Source organism: Peromyscus maniculatus, chromosome 11 (assembly GCF_049852395.1).
Source record: "Peromyscus maniculatus bairdii isolate BWxNUB_F1_BW_parent chromosome 11, HU_Pman_BW_mat_3.1, whole genome shotgun sequence".
Taxonomy (NCBI): domain Eukaryota; kingdom Metazoa; phylum Chordata; class Mammalia; order Rodentia; family Cricetidae; genus Peromyscus; species Peromyscus maniculatus.
Genome location: NC_134862.1, coordinates 49,231,090 through 49,245,057, shown reverse-complemented (window position 1 = coordinate 49,245,057; position 13,968 = coordinate 49,231,090). Strand labels below are relative to the sequence as shown.

Sequence of the window (13,968 nt, the reverse complement as noted above, 5' to 3'; positions counted from 1 at the left end):
CTTGGTGATTATTGTGCACTGACTGTTCAATTGATGATAGATTGTATAAAAGGTTATACAGACTATGAGATGATAATCATTCTCTTGAGAAACAGTTAATAATGAGTGTGCATAGTATGTGTGTGTGTGCACACATGCTAAATATTTAAGAAATACAGAAAAAGATTTTTTGTATTTGTTAGACTTTAGCCAAGGTTTGAAATATGTTAAATTAAAACAAAAACGAAAAGACTAACCTGTTTATTATAGAAGGCACAGACGGCATTTACCCAATCCATCAGTAACTGCACACTGTCACCATAGTGTGCAAAGGACCCGCTCTTCCTTTTGTCCTTTTGCTTATTAGCAACAGCTTGAGAATGGCAGGATAGGGCAGACATTGCTCTTTTTATATTGTATGTGTGTCTCAGAAAATCAATTTCTTCCTTTAATTGGTCCAAATTAAGGGAAATATCCACCTGAAAAGTACAAAAAAGTGAAATACATTTTTTTCATATTTCATTTTAAGCCTTGAAAAATTAAAACAACTGCCTCTACAAAATAAATCGCAGAAAACAGAAAAACGAGCACACAAACAAGCCCCAAACAACAAAGGGGCTGAAGGGAAAGCTCTGGAGGTAAAGGGCCCACTGCCCAGTCATGAAAACCTGAGCACAGGTCACCAGCACCCACGTGTAAGACAGGTACAGCAGCACATATTTGCCGCCCCATTTCTAGGGGGGTGGAAACAGATGCATCCTGGGAACTTGCTGGCCAGCTAGTCTAGCAAATCAGTGAGCCTTAAATTCAATAAATTATCTTGTATCAAAAATAAAGTGAGCAATTGAGGAAAACATCCTTCATTGATTTCTTACCTCTCCACACATAAACATATATACAACACACACACACACACACACACACACACATACACACATATACATACACACACACATACACACAAACATACACACACACACACAAAGAGGATTTTTTTCTTAAATCCAACAAAAAATACCTAAACTGTGTATTTTAACACAAAAAACGTTGTATTTTTAGTGGCAAATAGCTTCCACATATAAATGACAGAAATGTTTAGTGGTTAAAAATACGGAATTTGGGGATGAAGAGATGGCTCAGCCATTAAAGGCTAGGCTCACAACTGACAAATACGAAATTTGGGTCTACACAATCTGGGCTCTACATTTTGCTCTATTTCTTCTAAGATGGAAACCTTAGCTTCAGTTCTTTCAGGAGGGAGGAAGCAATATTGACATTGTCCATAGTATAAAAAGAATTAACTCAGGAAACTTAAAACAATTATCACAGTTCATAGCATAGAATAAAGCCCCAAAATAGATAGTGACTATTGCTAGTCTTCATTGGATTAAAAATGATTTTAGTAATCAGCATTCAAAATTGACTTCAACAAAGTCTGATGAACATACAATACCTGAAAAGCAAAAGCTATTTTCCAAAGCAACCCAAGTGTTTTCTCTCTGTGCCGATCCACAATATCTTTAGACAAGATGGTGTTTCCTACAAGTGAAAGGCAGTCCATTAGTACAATGTATGCACACATCAAGGTTCAGCAAGGACCCTAAGTTTTATTCCTGTTCGCTTTTACCATTCTCGTCGGTTAGTTGAACCCCTCGTGATTTGAGAACCTGAAGAACAAGATCGACATTGTGCATCTTTTGAACTCGACTTATTGCAGGAATCCGGAGTTTCTTTGACAGATTCCAGTTCTGTGTGAGAAGTTCCATGGTCCGCCTAGCAGTAAAGAAATTTTCAGTGAAGCTTCTACATAACTGTCCAAGAACAAGTTCATGTAAATGAAGTTACTGCCCATGTAAATCACAAAACTATAAACCCAGTAAAGACAAAAGGACTCCACAACACTATGCGAAATTCCCATTGTTTCGGTGAACAAGTGGAATTACTTCTCATCTTAAGTCTGGAGGATTGAGGTCTACAAATACGTGAGAAAGCAAAACACAAGACACTTGCACACATGAACAAATCAATAGAGTTCTACACAGTAAGACAGAAGCGGCTGAGGAGGGGAGGAGTTTGGAGGGAAAATGTGGGGCAGGGGTTAAGATATGGCATATTCCACACACCAAGCAAGGACTTGCTTCTCTTATTTTAGTCACCAAGTAAATCTCATAATTCGACACTAACTGCTCCTAGTCTTCTTCTTTACAGAAGAGCAGTCAGGTAAACTCATAGCTGGCAAGTAATGACAGAAGTGAGATGAAAGCTGAAATCAGTCTCTAAGTCACAGCAGATGACTATGAAAGTATCTGAGTAACTACCTAAAAGAGACACCTCAGAATTTGAATTCCAACTCCTGACCACATCTCTATTATTCGAACTTTATTATACACAAATAAGATGAATACACTTAAAACCAGCCTAAAGAGACAGAGAACCCAGGAAAAGCCACTGCTGACACAAAATGTTAAAATCAAGAGTAAAAAAGAACAGGAAACTATCATTCAATATTTAAATCAGCTTTGTGTTCTTCAGGACCGCTATTCTAGGACACTGGTAGCTCCCACCCACAGATCCTACTCCCATAACAGCAGAGAAAACAAATATGTGTAGCATAACTCATATATCATTTTTCTCAAAGAGAAATCTCGGGCAGTTTTTAAAATCATGAATTTATTGTATTATAGATTACTTTTAAAATATTAGTACAGAAAATGACACTTTTCAAAAGAAAATTAGTCTAGCCCATTAAGTAAATCTGTAACTTATACTTACACAAGGCGCACCCCACATTGCAGGTCCACGGCAAGATTTGTAACAGCAAAATCAAATTCATCAAGTGGTGTCTGAACATGGCTCACAGGTAATCCCAATAAGCTAAGGTGACGAGAAAGGTCACCTTCACCACTTAGGAAATCTCGAGAAAAGGCTAGAAGAAGTTCTTTACTAGCCTATAAACAGGAAGCATGAATTATGTTTCAATATCATGATTTTATTTATGGTAACAACAAATCTTCAAACGATTCTGGGCTTACAGAAATAATATGAGTAGTGTACAGAGACTGGCTATGACCAAGGAAAATGCAAATTCATATTTCCAGTTCAAGACCTTGTGAAATTTGTTCACAATTAAATATAGAAGCTAATTTGGTAACCTATGACTTAATATAGGGAAGATATTTCCCCTAAAGGTAATTCCACAACAACATAGCCTAGTTCATTCTCAAATCAAAATTAAGAGTAAAAAAGAATGGGAAACTATCATTTAACTAAAAGCAGGCATTTGAAGTCTGGGGGTTTGGGGTCTACAAGTACATTATAAGAAGACAAGAATGAGACACATCCATGGATAAATTGTGAGTCCTACACAGGGGAAAGGGATAAAGAGCCACTATACAGATTCTCACTCCACTTCAGAATGTGTTCACTGCAACACGAACGCTTTTTATGACAGAAAACATACCACCAGAGCAAGAAAAAGTTTAGAAAGGAAAACATAAGACATCTGTTGAAAATGATACCTTGAATTCAGCATCTTTACAAAAGAGACAGGGATCATGATCAATAAGTCTGGAAATTTTAGCGTGGTCAAGGAAACAGATCAACAACAGCAATTTTTTCAATGTAAACTTAGACAAAGCTGCTTCATGACCTAAAGTACAAACAAACAAAACACCGATAAGTTTATCTATGGAAGGTAATGACATTCATATGCTAGCAAAAACAGTAGCAAGTACACCTAAATCACCATGTACTTTTTCTTAGCAATTTACAGGTTTGAGTCTATCAGATAATTCTACAGGACAAGTACTATTTAATATGCCCAATCCATGGAAGGGACAACACAGTGACATCAATGACATTTAGCTGCTCTTATTCAACAAATACTTAATGAACACCTACTACTATTTGGAAGCATCATGCTAGGTGCTATATAGTTAGCACCAAACTAAAACAGATACAGTCCCCACAGGACTTACAATCTATTGGGGTAAGACAAGGTAGAAATGACAAGAAATTTGAACAGTGATGGAGGAAAGGGCAAAGACTGAGGGTAAGAGAAGAAAAGGTAGTCAAAACAGAGACCTATTTAAAATGACTGAAGACAGTAAACTGCAAGCTAAGAGGGACGAGAACAAGCCATTTGGCATAGTGTGTGGAGATACTCACCATCTCGAAACAGAAGAGGAACAGTGGGGTGTCTATATTCAGCTGCTATATCAGGATTCCAAAGTAAGCGATTCAGAATGAACATAGCCAGCCCTGTGACGTCGCTGTTGTCCGCCAGAGGGATCAGTTCGCCATAAACTGTCTGCAAAGACAAGAAGGCAAAGCAAGGCCAGGGTTACTAACCCTAAGAAGGAAGAGGAAGCTGATGGAGGAGAGAAGACTACTGTCTCCTAAGGACTCTAAAACGGCACAGAAGTGACATGGAGGCTGAAGTGTCCCTAAACAGTGCACACAACCTGTATGCATTTTCAGTGTGCCTGATAGACTCCCAAACAGACAGACAAACTTACTCATCATCTGAGAGGGCCATTTACAGTTTAATTTTTCTTTCTCAATTAAAGACCTACCAAGTATAGGCACATTGCTCAAATTTAGTGATTGTCTTAAGAAGCATGTCATTAAAATAAAACAGAAACTTATATAAACTTTTCTAATCATTAATGTGAAGTTATCTATAAATAATCTAAGAAAATTATTGAGAAGTATAGGTATGCTCATAACCAACTGCAAATGTGAAATCCATTTAACATTAACATGCTGACTGATGATTTTCAAGACAATTAGAAATAACTAAAAATATACTGAATTATATTTTGTAAACCAACATGGAAAAACACAGAACAATGAAAGTACAATCATTAAAGTTGATCACAAACATAGAGAAATTTATCTTCATGTTCTTAATTTTTGGCTTTTGAAGCTTTTGTAATATCATCAAATATCATGCCCATTTGCATAATCCTAAGGTCTCAGAGTAAAATAAAGTGTACTGGGGTTCAATTCCTGATACCCCCTTTCCCTGTGAAAGGACTGGACATCCCACTGCCTGTAGCCGGATTTGTATCTCCTGTGAAAGGTTAGTTATTCCTGCCAGGCTGTGCTTGGACAGACACTGTCCTCTGATTAACTCAATGTGGACGGAAGTGACACAAACCACATCTATACAGTTTTCAAAGGTCATTGGGTTAGAGTGAGAAGTTCTGGGATGCCATGGCACAGCAGGGTGACAGTGGCTAGTAAGAGAAACAATGATGAAATTCCACTCAAGATCCAGAAAGGATTTTGAAAGTTTCAACATAAAGAAATGATAAATACTTGGAGGAATAAATGATAACGGTTAATTAGACAATATATATTGTATATATACATCAAAACATAACACAGCACCACATAATAGTTTTATATTTTTATGTGTAACTTAAAAAGATAAATTTAAAAATAAATGAGGTTAATTTTAAAGCAGCAATTTCAAAAAGGCATTGCAAATTTCTACTTCGAAATTTTTTTCATGTCTTTTACCACAAAAAAAGGGTAGGCCCCAAATTCAGGAAGGACAGCATTATCTACGTCAATTGAGACTCCAGAATTATTACTTGACATATGAAGCAGAGCCATATGATGTGTGGTTTATTTAATAATGAAAGGAGAGGATAACAATTGAAATACACCATTTTAGCAGTGACACTATCATGCAATAACACGATCATGTGATGACGCTGTCGTTTGTGCAATGACGCTCTCATGTGATGATGCTATCATACAGTGACACTGTCATGCAATGAAGCTCTCATGTGATGATGCTATTGTAAAATGACATTATCGTGCAATGCTGTTATAATTAGTTTGTAGCTGTCTAACACAGTCAGTTTTAAATTTTTAAAAAAATTTTGGAGATAGGTTCTCAATATGTAGCCCAGGCTACCCTGGAATTCACTGCATAGCTGATACTCACTTGCAATACTCACTTGCTGATACTCACTTCCTGTCTCTATCTCTGCAGCACTAAGGTTACAAGCATGAGCTAACACACCTGACTATCAGTCCGTTTCAACTCTAGGCATTACTGAACCAAGTATACATAAATAAATCCACATGCATTATTATGAGAAGTATTCCATCTGAACACTTACAAACATGTGCTTTGATAACACACTAATATATAGTCAAAGTTTACCCTGACCTAACATCTTAGCTGTCATTTTTATTGCAGAAATAAAAATAGATAAAAAAATTCAAAAATGACTGCACCTGTCATTAAACCAACAACTAATTATGTACAAAATATAAGAATATACAGTAAATTATGTTAACAATATGCTAATAACTTATAATGGCAGCAGTAGATGGGAACTAACACACAGACCCACAGCTGGGCAATGTGTAGTAGTGAGAAAACTTGGAACACTCATTCCTAAATGAGATGTCTTCATTAAACTCCTCCCCTCAGGGCTCAGGGAGCTATGGAGAAGAAGCAAAAAAGACTTAAGAGCAAGCTAACAGAGAACTCCAGAAAACAGTGTCTTCTGGCACATCAGGACTGCCTCACATACGAACTCAGACACTGTGGCAGAATGCACAGGGCCTGTACAAGGCCAAGCAAGACAGAGTCCCAGCACAGAGAGGGGGAAGTGGAAATGCACTCTCACCTCTAACAGAGAAGCTACCTACAATTGATACCCACTAGCAAAGGGAAAATCAGTTTTCCCCAATGGAGTCCCACTGGGCATATTAATCACACATTAGGCACATGTGGTGATATTTTAATTGTGCTGAAATGTGATTTTATTTGTATGTTAATAAATAAAGTTTGCCTGGAGATCAGAGGTCATTACCGAGCCAGGAATAGAGGTCAGGTGGTGGTAGCCCATGCCCTTAATCTCATCACATGGCAGGCAGAATCTCTGTGTGGTCAAGGACACAGCCAAGGGTGGTGACCTTTGAGTCTTTTAATCCCAGTACCAACTATAGAGACCAGGAGGTCTGTATAGACAGGCAGTGATGAGGAAGTCATGTTGCTGGGCTTAGAGCTAATGAGAAGGCAGAACAGGAAAGCAATAAAACACAAGAGACACAGGAAGAAGATCTCTCTCTCAGGAGAAAGATGACAGGGAGTGGTAAGCTAAAGGTAGTTGTGGCTTTTGCTCTGATCTCTTAGGCTTTAACTCTGTATTTGGCTCTGTGTTTCTTATTTAATAAGACCATTCAGAAATTTGTCTACAAGCTCATGCGTAGGAGGCCAACACACAGACAAAAAAAACAAAATAAAACAAAGCAAATACAAAAAAGAACGATTTCAATATTTTTTTCGTCTTACTGTTTTTTTGCTGTTTATTTTCATTTTCATTTTTGTGTTTTTTAAGAGTTTTGTTTTTGTCAGTTTGTTTTGAGAGAGAATGAGAAAAGGAACATAAAGTTGAGTGGGTAAGGAGGTAAGATTCTGAGAAGAACTGGGGGACAAACATGATCAAAATATATCGTATGAAAACTTTTTTCAGTAAAAATGCTTAAAAAATAAAGTGGTATAGATGGATCTGAAGGTAGATCAATTCCCATCTTTCTGAGGAACCACCAGATTTCCCGAGTGACTGTACAAGTTTGCACTCCCACCAGCAATGGAGGCTTGTTCCCCTTATTCCATATCCTTATCAGCATGAGTTGTCACTTGTGTTATTCATCTTAGCCATTCTGACAGGTGTAAGATTTGATAGAACCTCAAAGTAGTTTATATTTGCATTTCCCTCTAAGCTAAGGATGTTGATCATTTCTTTAAGTGTTTCTCATCTATTTGAGACTCTGCTACTGAGAATTCTATTTCGATCTGTACCCCATATTTTGCATGAATTATTTGGTTTGTTGATATGTAGTTTCTTGAGTTCATTATATATTTGAATATTAGTCCTCTATTGAATGTAGAATTGGTAAAAATCTTTTTTCATTTTGTCATCAGGAGAACAAGTCCCTCTAAATCAACTGAGCAAAGCTCATATGAACTCAGATCAAAGCAGCAAGCACAGGACTCCCACAGGTCTGCACCTATGCATATATATTATAGCTTTCAGCTTAGTATTTTTAGTGTGATAGACTGGGTCTCTGACTCTTTTGCCTGCTCTTGGGCTCTTTTCCCTCTGTTGGCTTGCCTTGTCCAACTTTAATTTGATGGCTTTTGTTTGAACTTACTATATTTTAATTTGTTATGTTTGGCTGTTATCTCTTAGAAGCCTGTTCTTTTCTAATGAGAGACAGAAAAGGAGTGGATCTGGATGAAAGGGAAGATGGGAAAGAACTGGAACAGAGGGAGGGGATACTGTAGTCAGGATATATTGTATGAGAAAATAATCTATTTTCAATAAAAGGGTAAAAAAACTAATAATAATAGTAATGTAGATTAAAAACTTCAAATAATTCATAAGCAAATTACTTTGAAACAATATGCCAATAACTTATAAGGGCATCATCTATTCACCCAATATGTATTTATTAACTGACCTTATATTTTATGCAGGAAGATGAATCAAGTCAACCAACTTTTCTAAGCAAAAAAGCCACATTTTATAAGAGTATATTCTACTGAAAGCATATAATCTTTAAAATCAACTGTTTTCTAAAACTGAAAACTTACCTCCAGGCCAATTCGAAGCCACAAAGGATTATATGACAACAGCCAATTCAGGACTTTCTGGCGTTGTCCTGAAACATAGGTTAAAAGAAATTAAGTGCATATTACTAAACAGAGACAATAAATAAACCTCTTCAGAAAATATATCAGTGAACAACAGAAACGAGTTACATTTCTTAGACATAGGACCACATGCACATCTGTTAGACTGTAGTCAGCGAAGAAACGCAGCATCTCATGGGGATGTACAGGAAGGAACGTCAGTATCTGGATGATGTAATTCTATGTTTTGTTGCATCAACATTCACAATAGCCAACAGAGGCAATCTTAGTGTCTATAACAGATGAATGATAAGGCAAGCACACTTTATCACAATACAGATACAGACAGACAGACAGACAGACACAGAGAGAGAGAGAGAGAGAGAGAGAGAGAGAGAGAGAGAGAGAGAGAGAGGCCTATTAATCTATTCTAAAGAAAAGTAAGTCCTGCCACTTTCTAAAGACATGGATGAAGCTGAAGACCTTAAGTAAAATAAGGCAGGGAAACACAGACAAATTCTATACAATCTCAACTTGCATATGTCATTAAAATTATCATGCCCACAGAAGCAGAGAATGGTGATTGACAGAGGTAAGAAGATGTAGACTAAAAAAGTACAAAGCTTTAATTATGCAAGGCAAGTAAATTTTGGAGATCTGCTATATACAGCACAGGAGAGTGTAATTACTAATATTATACCACAGAGCTGAAAGTTACTGAGTGGATCTTATATGCCCTTTACACACACACACTAAGGTAACTGTGGATGTTACTTACCTAGACTGTGACCACCATTCACTTGCACAAGGTATAAATAACTACATCACATTTTAAATATGTACAATTTTTGTCAATTACCCTTGAATAAAACTGATGAAAAAGTAATGAAAAAAATCTTTACAATATTTTAAAAGAATGAATCTTGAGATTTCTATAATCTTACCAATATCTTTCCAGAGGTGTCTATCTTTCCGTACAATTAACCGTCCAACTTCAATTTCAATTTCAAGCTTTTTAATAGCTTTAACCATTTTTTCAGAAGTAAACAAGGAGCAAGCTGTACGGCGTAATCTATTCATCCTGCAGCTGGCTGTGTAAGCTCGGAGAGAAACTTCGTCTTTGGTGGGTGCTTTCGGGACACTTATTTTATGTTGGCTCTCCACTCCCAAAACAAGCGTGGCAGCATTTACTGGGTAAAACAAGAGGACAATGCTTCTGATTATGCATCATCTCTATGCCTTACTAAACCCAGCAGCTGGATGCAAGGTAAGACAGATGCTCAAAAAGGACTATTTGCTCCATCTTCCAAGTGCTCTTCCCTGAGTTTACAACAATCACTCACTAGTCACTAAGAACCTCTGACCAAGCTCTATCTACAGAATGCCTACCAAGGCAACTTCTTCTCATTAACTCCACGCACAACTCCAAACATTAGCACTGCTAAGTCAGACTAGCAAAAGAGCCTCCCATAAAATTTTTTCTTTGCTATTTCATAACTGTAACTTTAGCCACTGTTATGAATTGTATTGTAAATATCTGCTATGCAGAATACCTGATATGCGACCCACAGGTTGAGAATCATAGTTCTAAGGACTATGATTCAATTGAATTATGACAATTTGAATTGTGTGTGTGTGTGTGTGTGTGTGTGTGTGTGTGTGTGTGTGTGTGTGTACACGTGCGCGCGCACTGGAGGCAAGCAGACAGTCTGGGTTTGTCACTTCTCAGGTGTCCTCTACCTTCTTAATGATTTTTGAGCCGGTCTCCTCCTGGCCTGGAACTGACCAAGTAGGCTAAGTAGTGGACAAGTGAACCCCATGACCTGCCTGTCTACACAACCCCAGCATGCTCTGGGCTGCTTTCCTGTGGCTTCTAGGAACTGAACTCGGGTCTTCAGGTTTGCATGGCAAGCACTTTGCCAACTGAGCTGTCTCCCCACCTGTATCAGAAACTTCTATAAAACACATTTTATCTTAGGAAAAAAAAAAAAAAACACTACAAATTTGACGCAAGTTCTTCCTTTTGAAGAAAGAGAAGCAAATGGCAGAAAGCATGCAATTCAAGGACCCCTCGAATGCAGACATCCTATGGAAGTCTCTCTGAGAAATGCAAAGAAAGGAGCATCCGTGAGGAATGTGAACGAACAGTGAGGAAATCACTTTACAAGGAAGCCGAAAGTAGCTTCCTTCGTTATTGTCTCTGCCTGAAACTGACCCTATACTTTCTGTACCAGCAAAACACAAGTGGAGTTTCCTTGTCCTTCACAAGAGATTCCTCCAATGCTCTCCACCCTGCCCACACTCATGTCTTCCTGCAAAATAAGCACTACAGTATTTTTAAATTCCTCACAAATTGGCTTCCAGGTTCCTCATAATTACATAACTTTCCTGCACACTCCTTAAACCAGTACTAAACCAGTACTTAAACCAGATGAGCTAGCGAAACATCATTAAGTACAATATAATACAGTGTGTTCAATTCAAGACTGTTTACCTTCAGAAACATTTGTTTTTACAGTGAAGTCATCGGGCGTTAATATATAATTTAGCCACCAAGTGAAGCCCTGTTCCTGCTTTTCCTTCCAGCGTTCATCATAGAACATGTTCTTTGCAGCAAATGGCATTGGGTGTCTAGGAATAGCTAAGAATATAATTAATTACTGCATAAGAAATTTTCCTTTAAATTATTTTTTAAAACACATCAAAAGGACTTTTGTACTAGCAAAATCACCGTTAAAACACTGAACAATATCTGCTTTTGTTATTTGCTGGAGAGTTGTAATTTCTAAAGTGTGATATATAGTCAAAGCAAAGGCTAAATGCATTATTTCCCTGTGATCCCATTTTTCAGTTGGTTAAATACAAAACCCTTTGTTACGTAAAAACACTTGCCTGCTTTTAATGGCTTTATGAAGGTCAGATGAGACTGTGCTACACCAACAATGGGTCGTGTTCTTCTCTTTGTTTTAGAAAGAGGTGTTTTTAATACCAATGAATCTAAAATAAAATAGAAAAACACAATAGCATTAAAAAATAAAATGAAAAAAAAAGGTAACCAATTTCAAAATCAAATTTGGGATCCTCATAATCATATTCATTAAAGAGATATTTAATAATATCATTTAATAATGACTGTGTTCTAAGTGCTAATGTTATGAACTTCAGTAATCAAACCAACCAACCCCTGGGGGCTGGGGAGATGGTGCCACAGTTAGGAGCTCTTGCTGCTCTTCCAGAGGACCTAAGTTCAATTCTCAGATCCCACAGGGATCTACAACCATCTCTAAGTCCAGCTCCAGGGGATCCACTGCCCTCTCTGGCTTCTATGGGCATTAGGCATGCAAACTGTTCAGACATACATAGCAGGCAAAACATCCATACTCTTTAAGTAAAAAATAACATCTGCAAGTTACAGACCACAAACCAGTTAATGACCTATAGAAGCTGGCATCCTGATGTAACCACCACTTAGTGTGTGCATACTTCCAGACTGAGCTACATGCAGGGAAATGAAGAACTGGAAGGCATGGTCCCAGTCATTAGTTGGCTGTCAGCCTTCAGCAGTATCAAAGGGCCTTAGAAATTCCCTCTACTGGAGCTCACCAAGATCCATCTAAGGAATACAGCCTACTGACAAAGCTAAGATTACATGTGAAGAAAGGCAAAAACGGGAGAGTTCAGCAACATTAACAACAGTGGCAAATCATATTTAAATATATTGTGTCAGGAACTATCAAATACTAAATTCAAAGTCTCATTCACAATAAATCAGAGTATTATAATCATCCATGATTTATATAATTAACATACTGGAGCTTAGAGCAATTTTGTAGCCAAAGTTACACAAGCTAGCAAATAAAAAATCTAATGCATGTAATTCTCTCTAAATCTAGCAAAGAGCCTAGGTTGCTGCTTCAAATAAGCAGTAGGTTTGAGCAACAAAGCTTCCATGGTCATTTTGTATTTATTCATGAATTCATTGGTTCTCTTTATCACTTATTGTCTACTTTGTAGAAGGTCAAAATCAACATTTCCTTAAAATGAAAGAATTTAATGAAATACTAACAGGCATATGCAATTTACTTCTATTTGAAAATGTAACTAGAAGGGCATATTGCCCTCCAAGTTCTCATGTGCTGATGCAAATAGTAATAAATGGTACTTTTCACTTCCTATGCAGGAAACCTATATGATTTCCTATTACCTCATGGCATCAGTTAAGGATGTCCACTGTGTGATCTGTATACCCAGCCTGATGGCCTTTGATTCTGCAGTACAATAGTCATGATAGTCTTCTTAGCATTCTAGGTATCTTACTAACACTTACTGTGTTTGTTGGTTTCTTGGTAATTCATGTTCTCATTTCAAGTATTAAAAGCTTAACTTTTGTTAATTCTACTGCCTAATGAATTTCCCTCTAGTAACATTTTCAAATATAAATAAATATTTAAAATCAGGCCTATATTGGAATTTACATAGAAAGGATGGGACAGAACCACAATTAGGGATAATTCCAAGGAACAGTGAAAAATTTAGCAGCATTATTCACTGAGGTGTATAGTGAGTAATAGGAAGGATTTGGCTTTGTATAAAGCAAGTGAAAGAGACTTTTGGAAAGCCAAGTAGAAACATCATATTGACTATACGAGTCCACCCTGAAAACTATATCCATGAAGATACATGTGCATAGTTAGCATTCAGAACTGTGACATATGATGTTATAAAATGAACATGAAAAAATATTCTTATAAAGCAAAGATGAGGGCAGTAAGAAACTTCTAGAAGAGAACCAGATGGGGCACCAGTATTGTAAGAAGACTAATGACAGTAAGAAACAGCATTCCAGGGAGGTAGAGGTTCAAATTGATACATAGTTTGCTAACAGATGATTCAAGATGATTTAAGAAACAAGCACTGTATTTACAGTTTGGACACCATCGACCATCTATTCCTGCAGGCTGTGCTTCAGTCTCCTGCTTCTTTTAAGCAAAACCTAGAAAAGTCAATATTTTCTGAGTTATGTACTTGTTTGTATAGTTTTCTGTGTATGGGTTATACTTGGATTAAAAGGTGTGTTCTGAAAGGTGCTTGTACTGGCAATTTCTAATTCCTCCCCTATCTACCGGACAAACTTCAGTTTTATGTACCCTATAGACACTCCACAGACATGGTTTTGGGGGACATATCCCATCTGAGGGAGTTGGGATAAAAAAAATACCCCCCGTAGGCTCATATACTTAAAGACTTGATCCTACTTTACATTATTTGGGAGGTCATAAAACCTTTCAGAGGTATAGCCTTCCCTGAGGAAGTACATCCCTAGA

General features: G+C 37.2%; 1 protein-coding gene across 1 annotated transcript in view; it reads right to left on the bottom strand.

The window, feature by feature from the left end:
• Positions 1-13,968, bottom strand: part of Aspm (assembly factor for spindle microtubules) — a 55,039-nt gene that overhangs the window by 31,006 nt on the left and 10,065 nt on the right. The window contains exons 4-13 of the mRNA XM_016000960.3: positions 11,537-11,641; positions 11,139-11,285; positions 9,589-9,834; positions 8,606-8,673; positions 4,147-4,288; positions 3,498-3,628; positions 2,752-2,927; positions 1,607-1,752; positions 1,433-1,518; positions 237-458 (exon numbers count right to left, since the gene is read on the bottom strand). Of these exons, the coding sequence (XP_015856446.1) occupies positions 237-458; positions 1,433-1,518; positions 1,607-1,752; positions 2,752-2,927; positions 3,498-3,628; positions 4,147-4,288; positions 8,606-8,673; positions 9,589-9,834; positions 11,139-11,285; positions 11,537-11,641 (1,469 nt within the window). The remainder of the gene's footprint in view (positions 1-236; positions 459-1,432; positions 1,519-1,606; positions 1,753-2,751; positions 2,928-3,497; positions 3,629-4,146; positions 4,289-8,605; positions 8,674-9,588; positions 9,835-11,138; positions 11,286-11,536; positions 11,642-13,968) is intronic.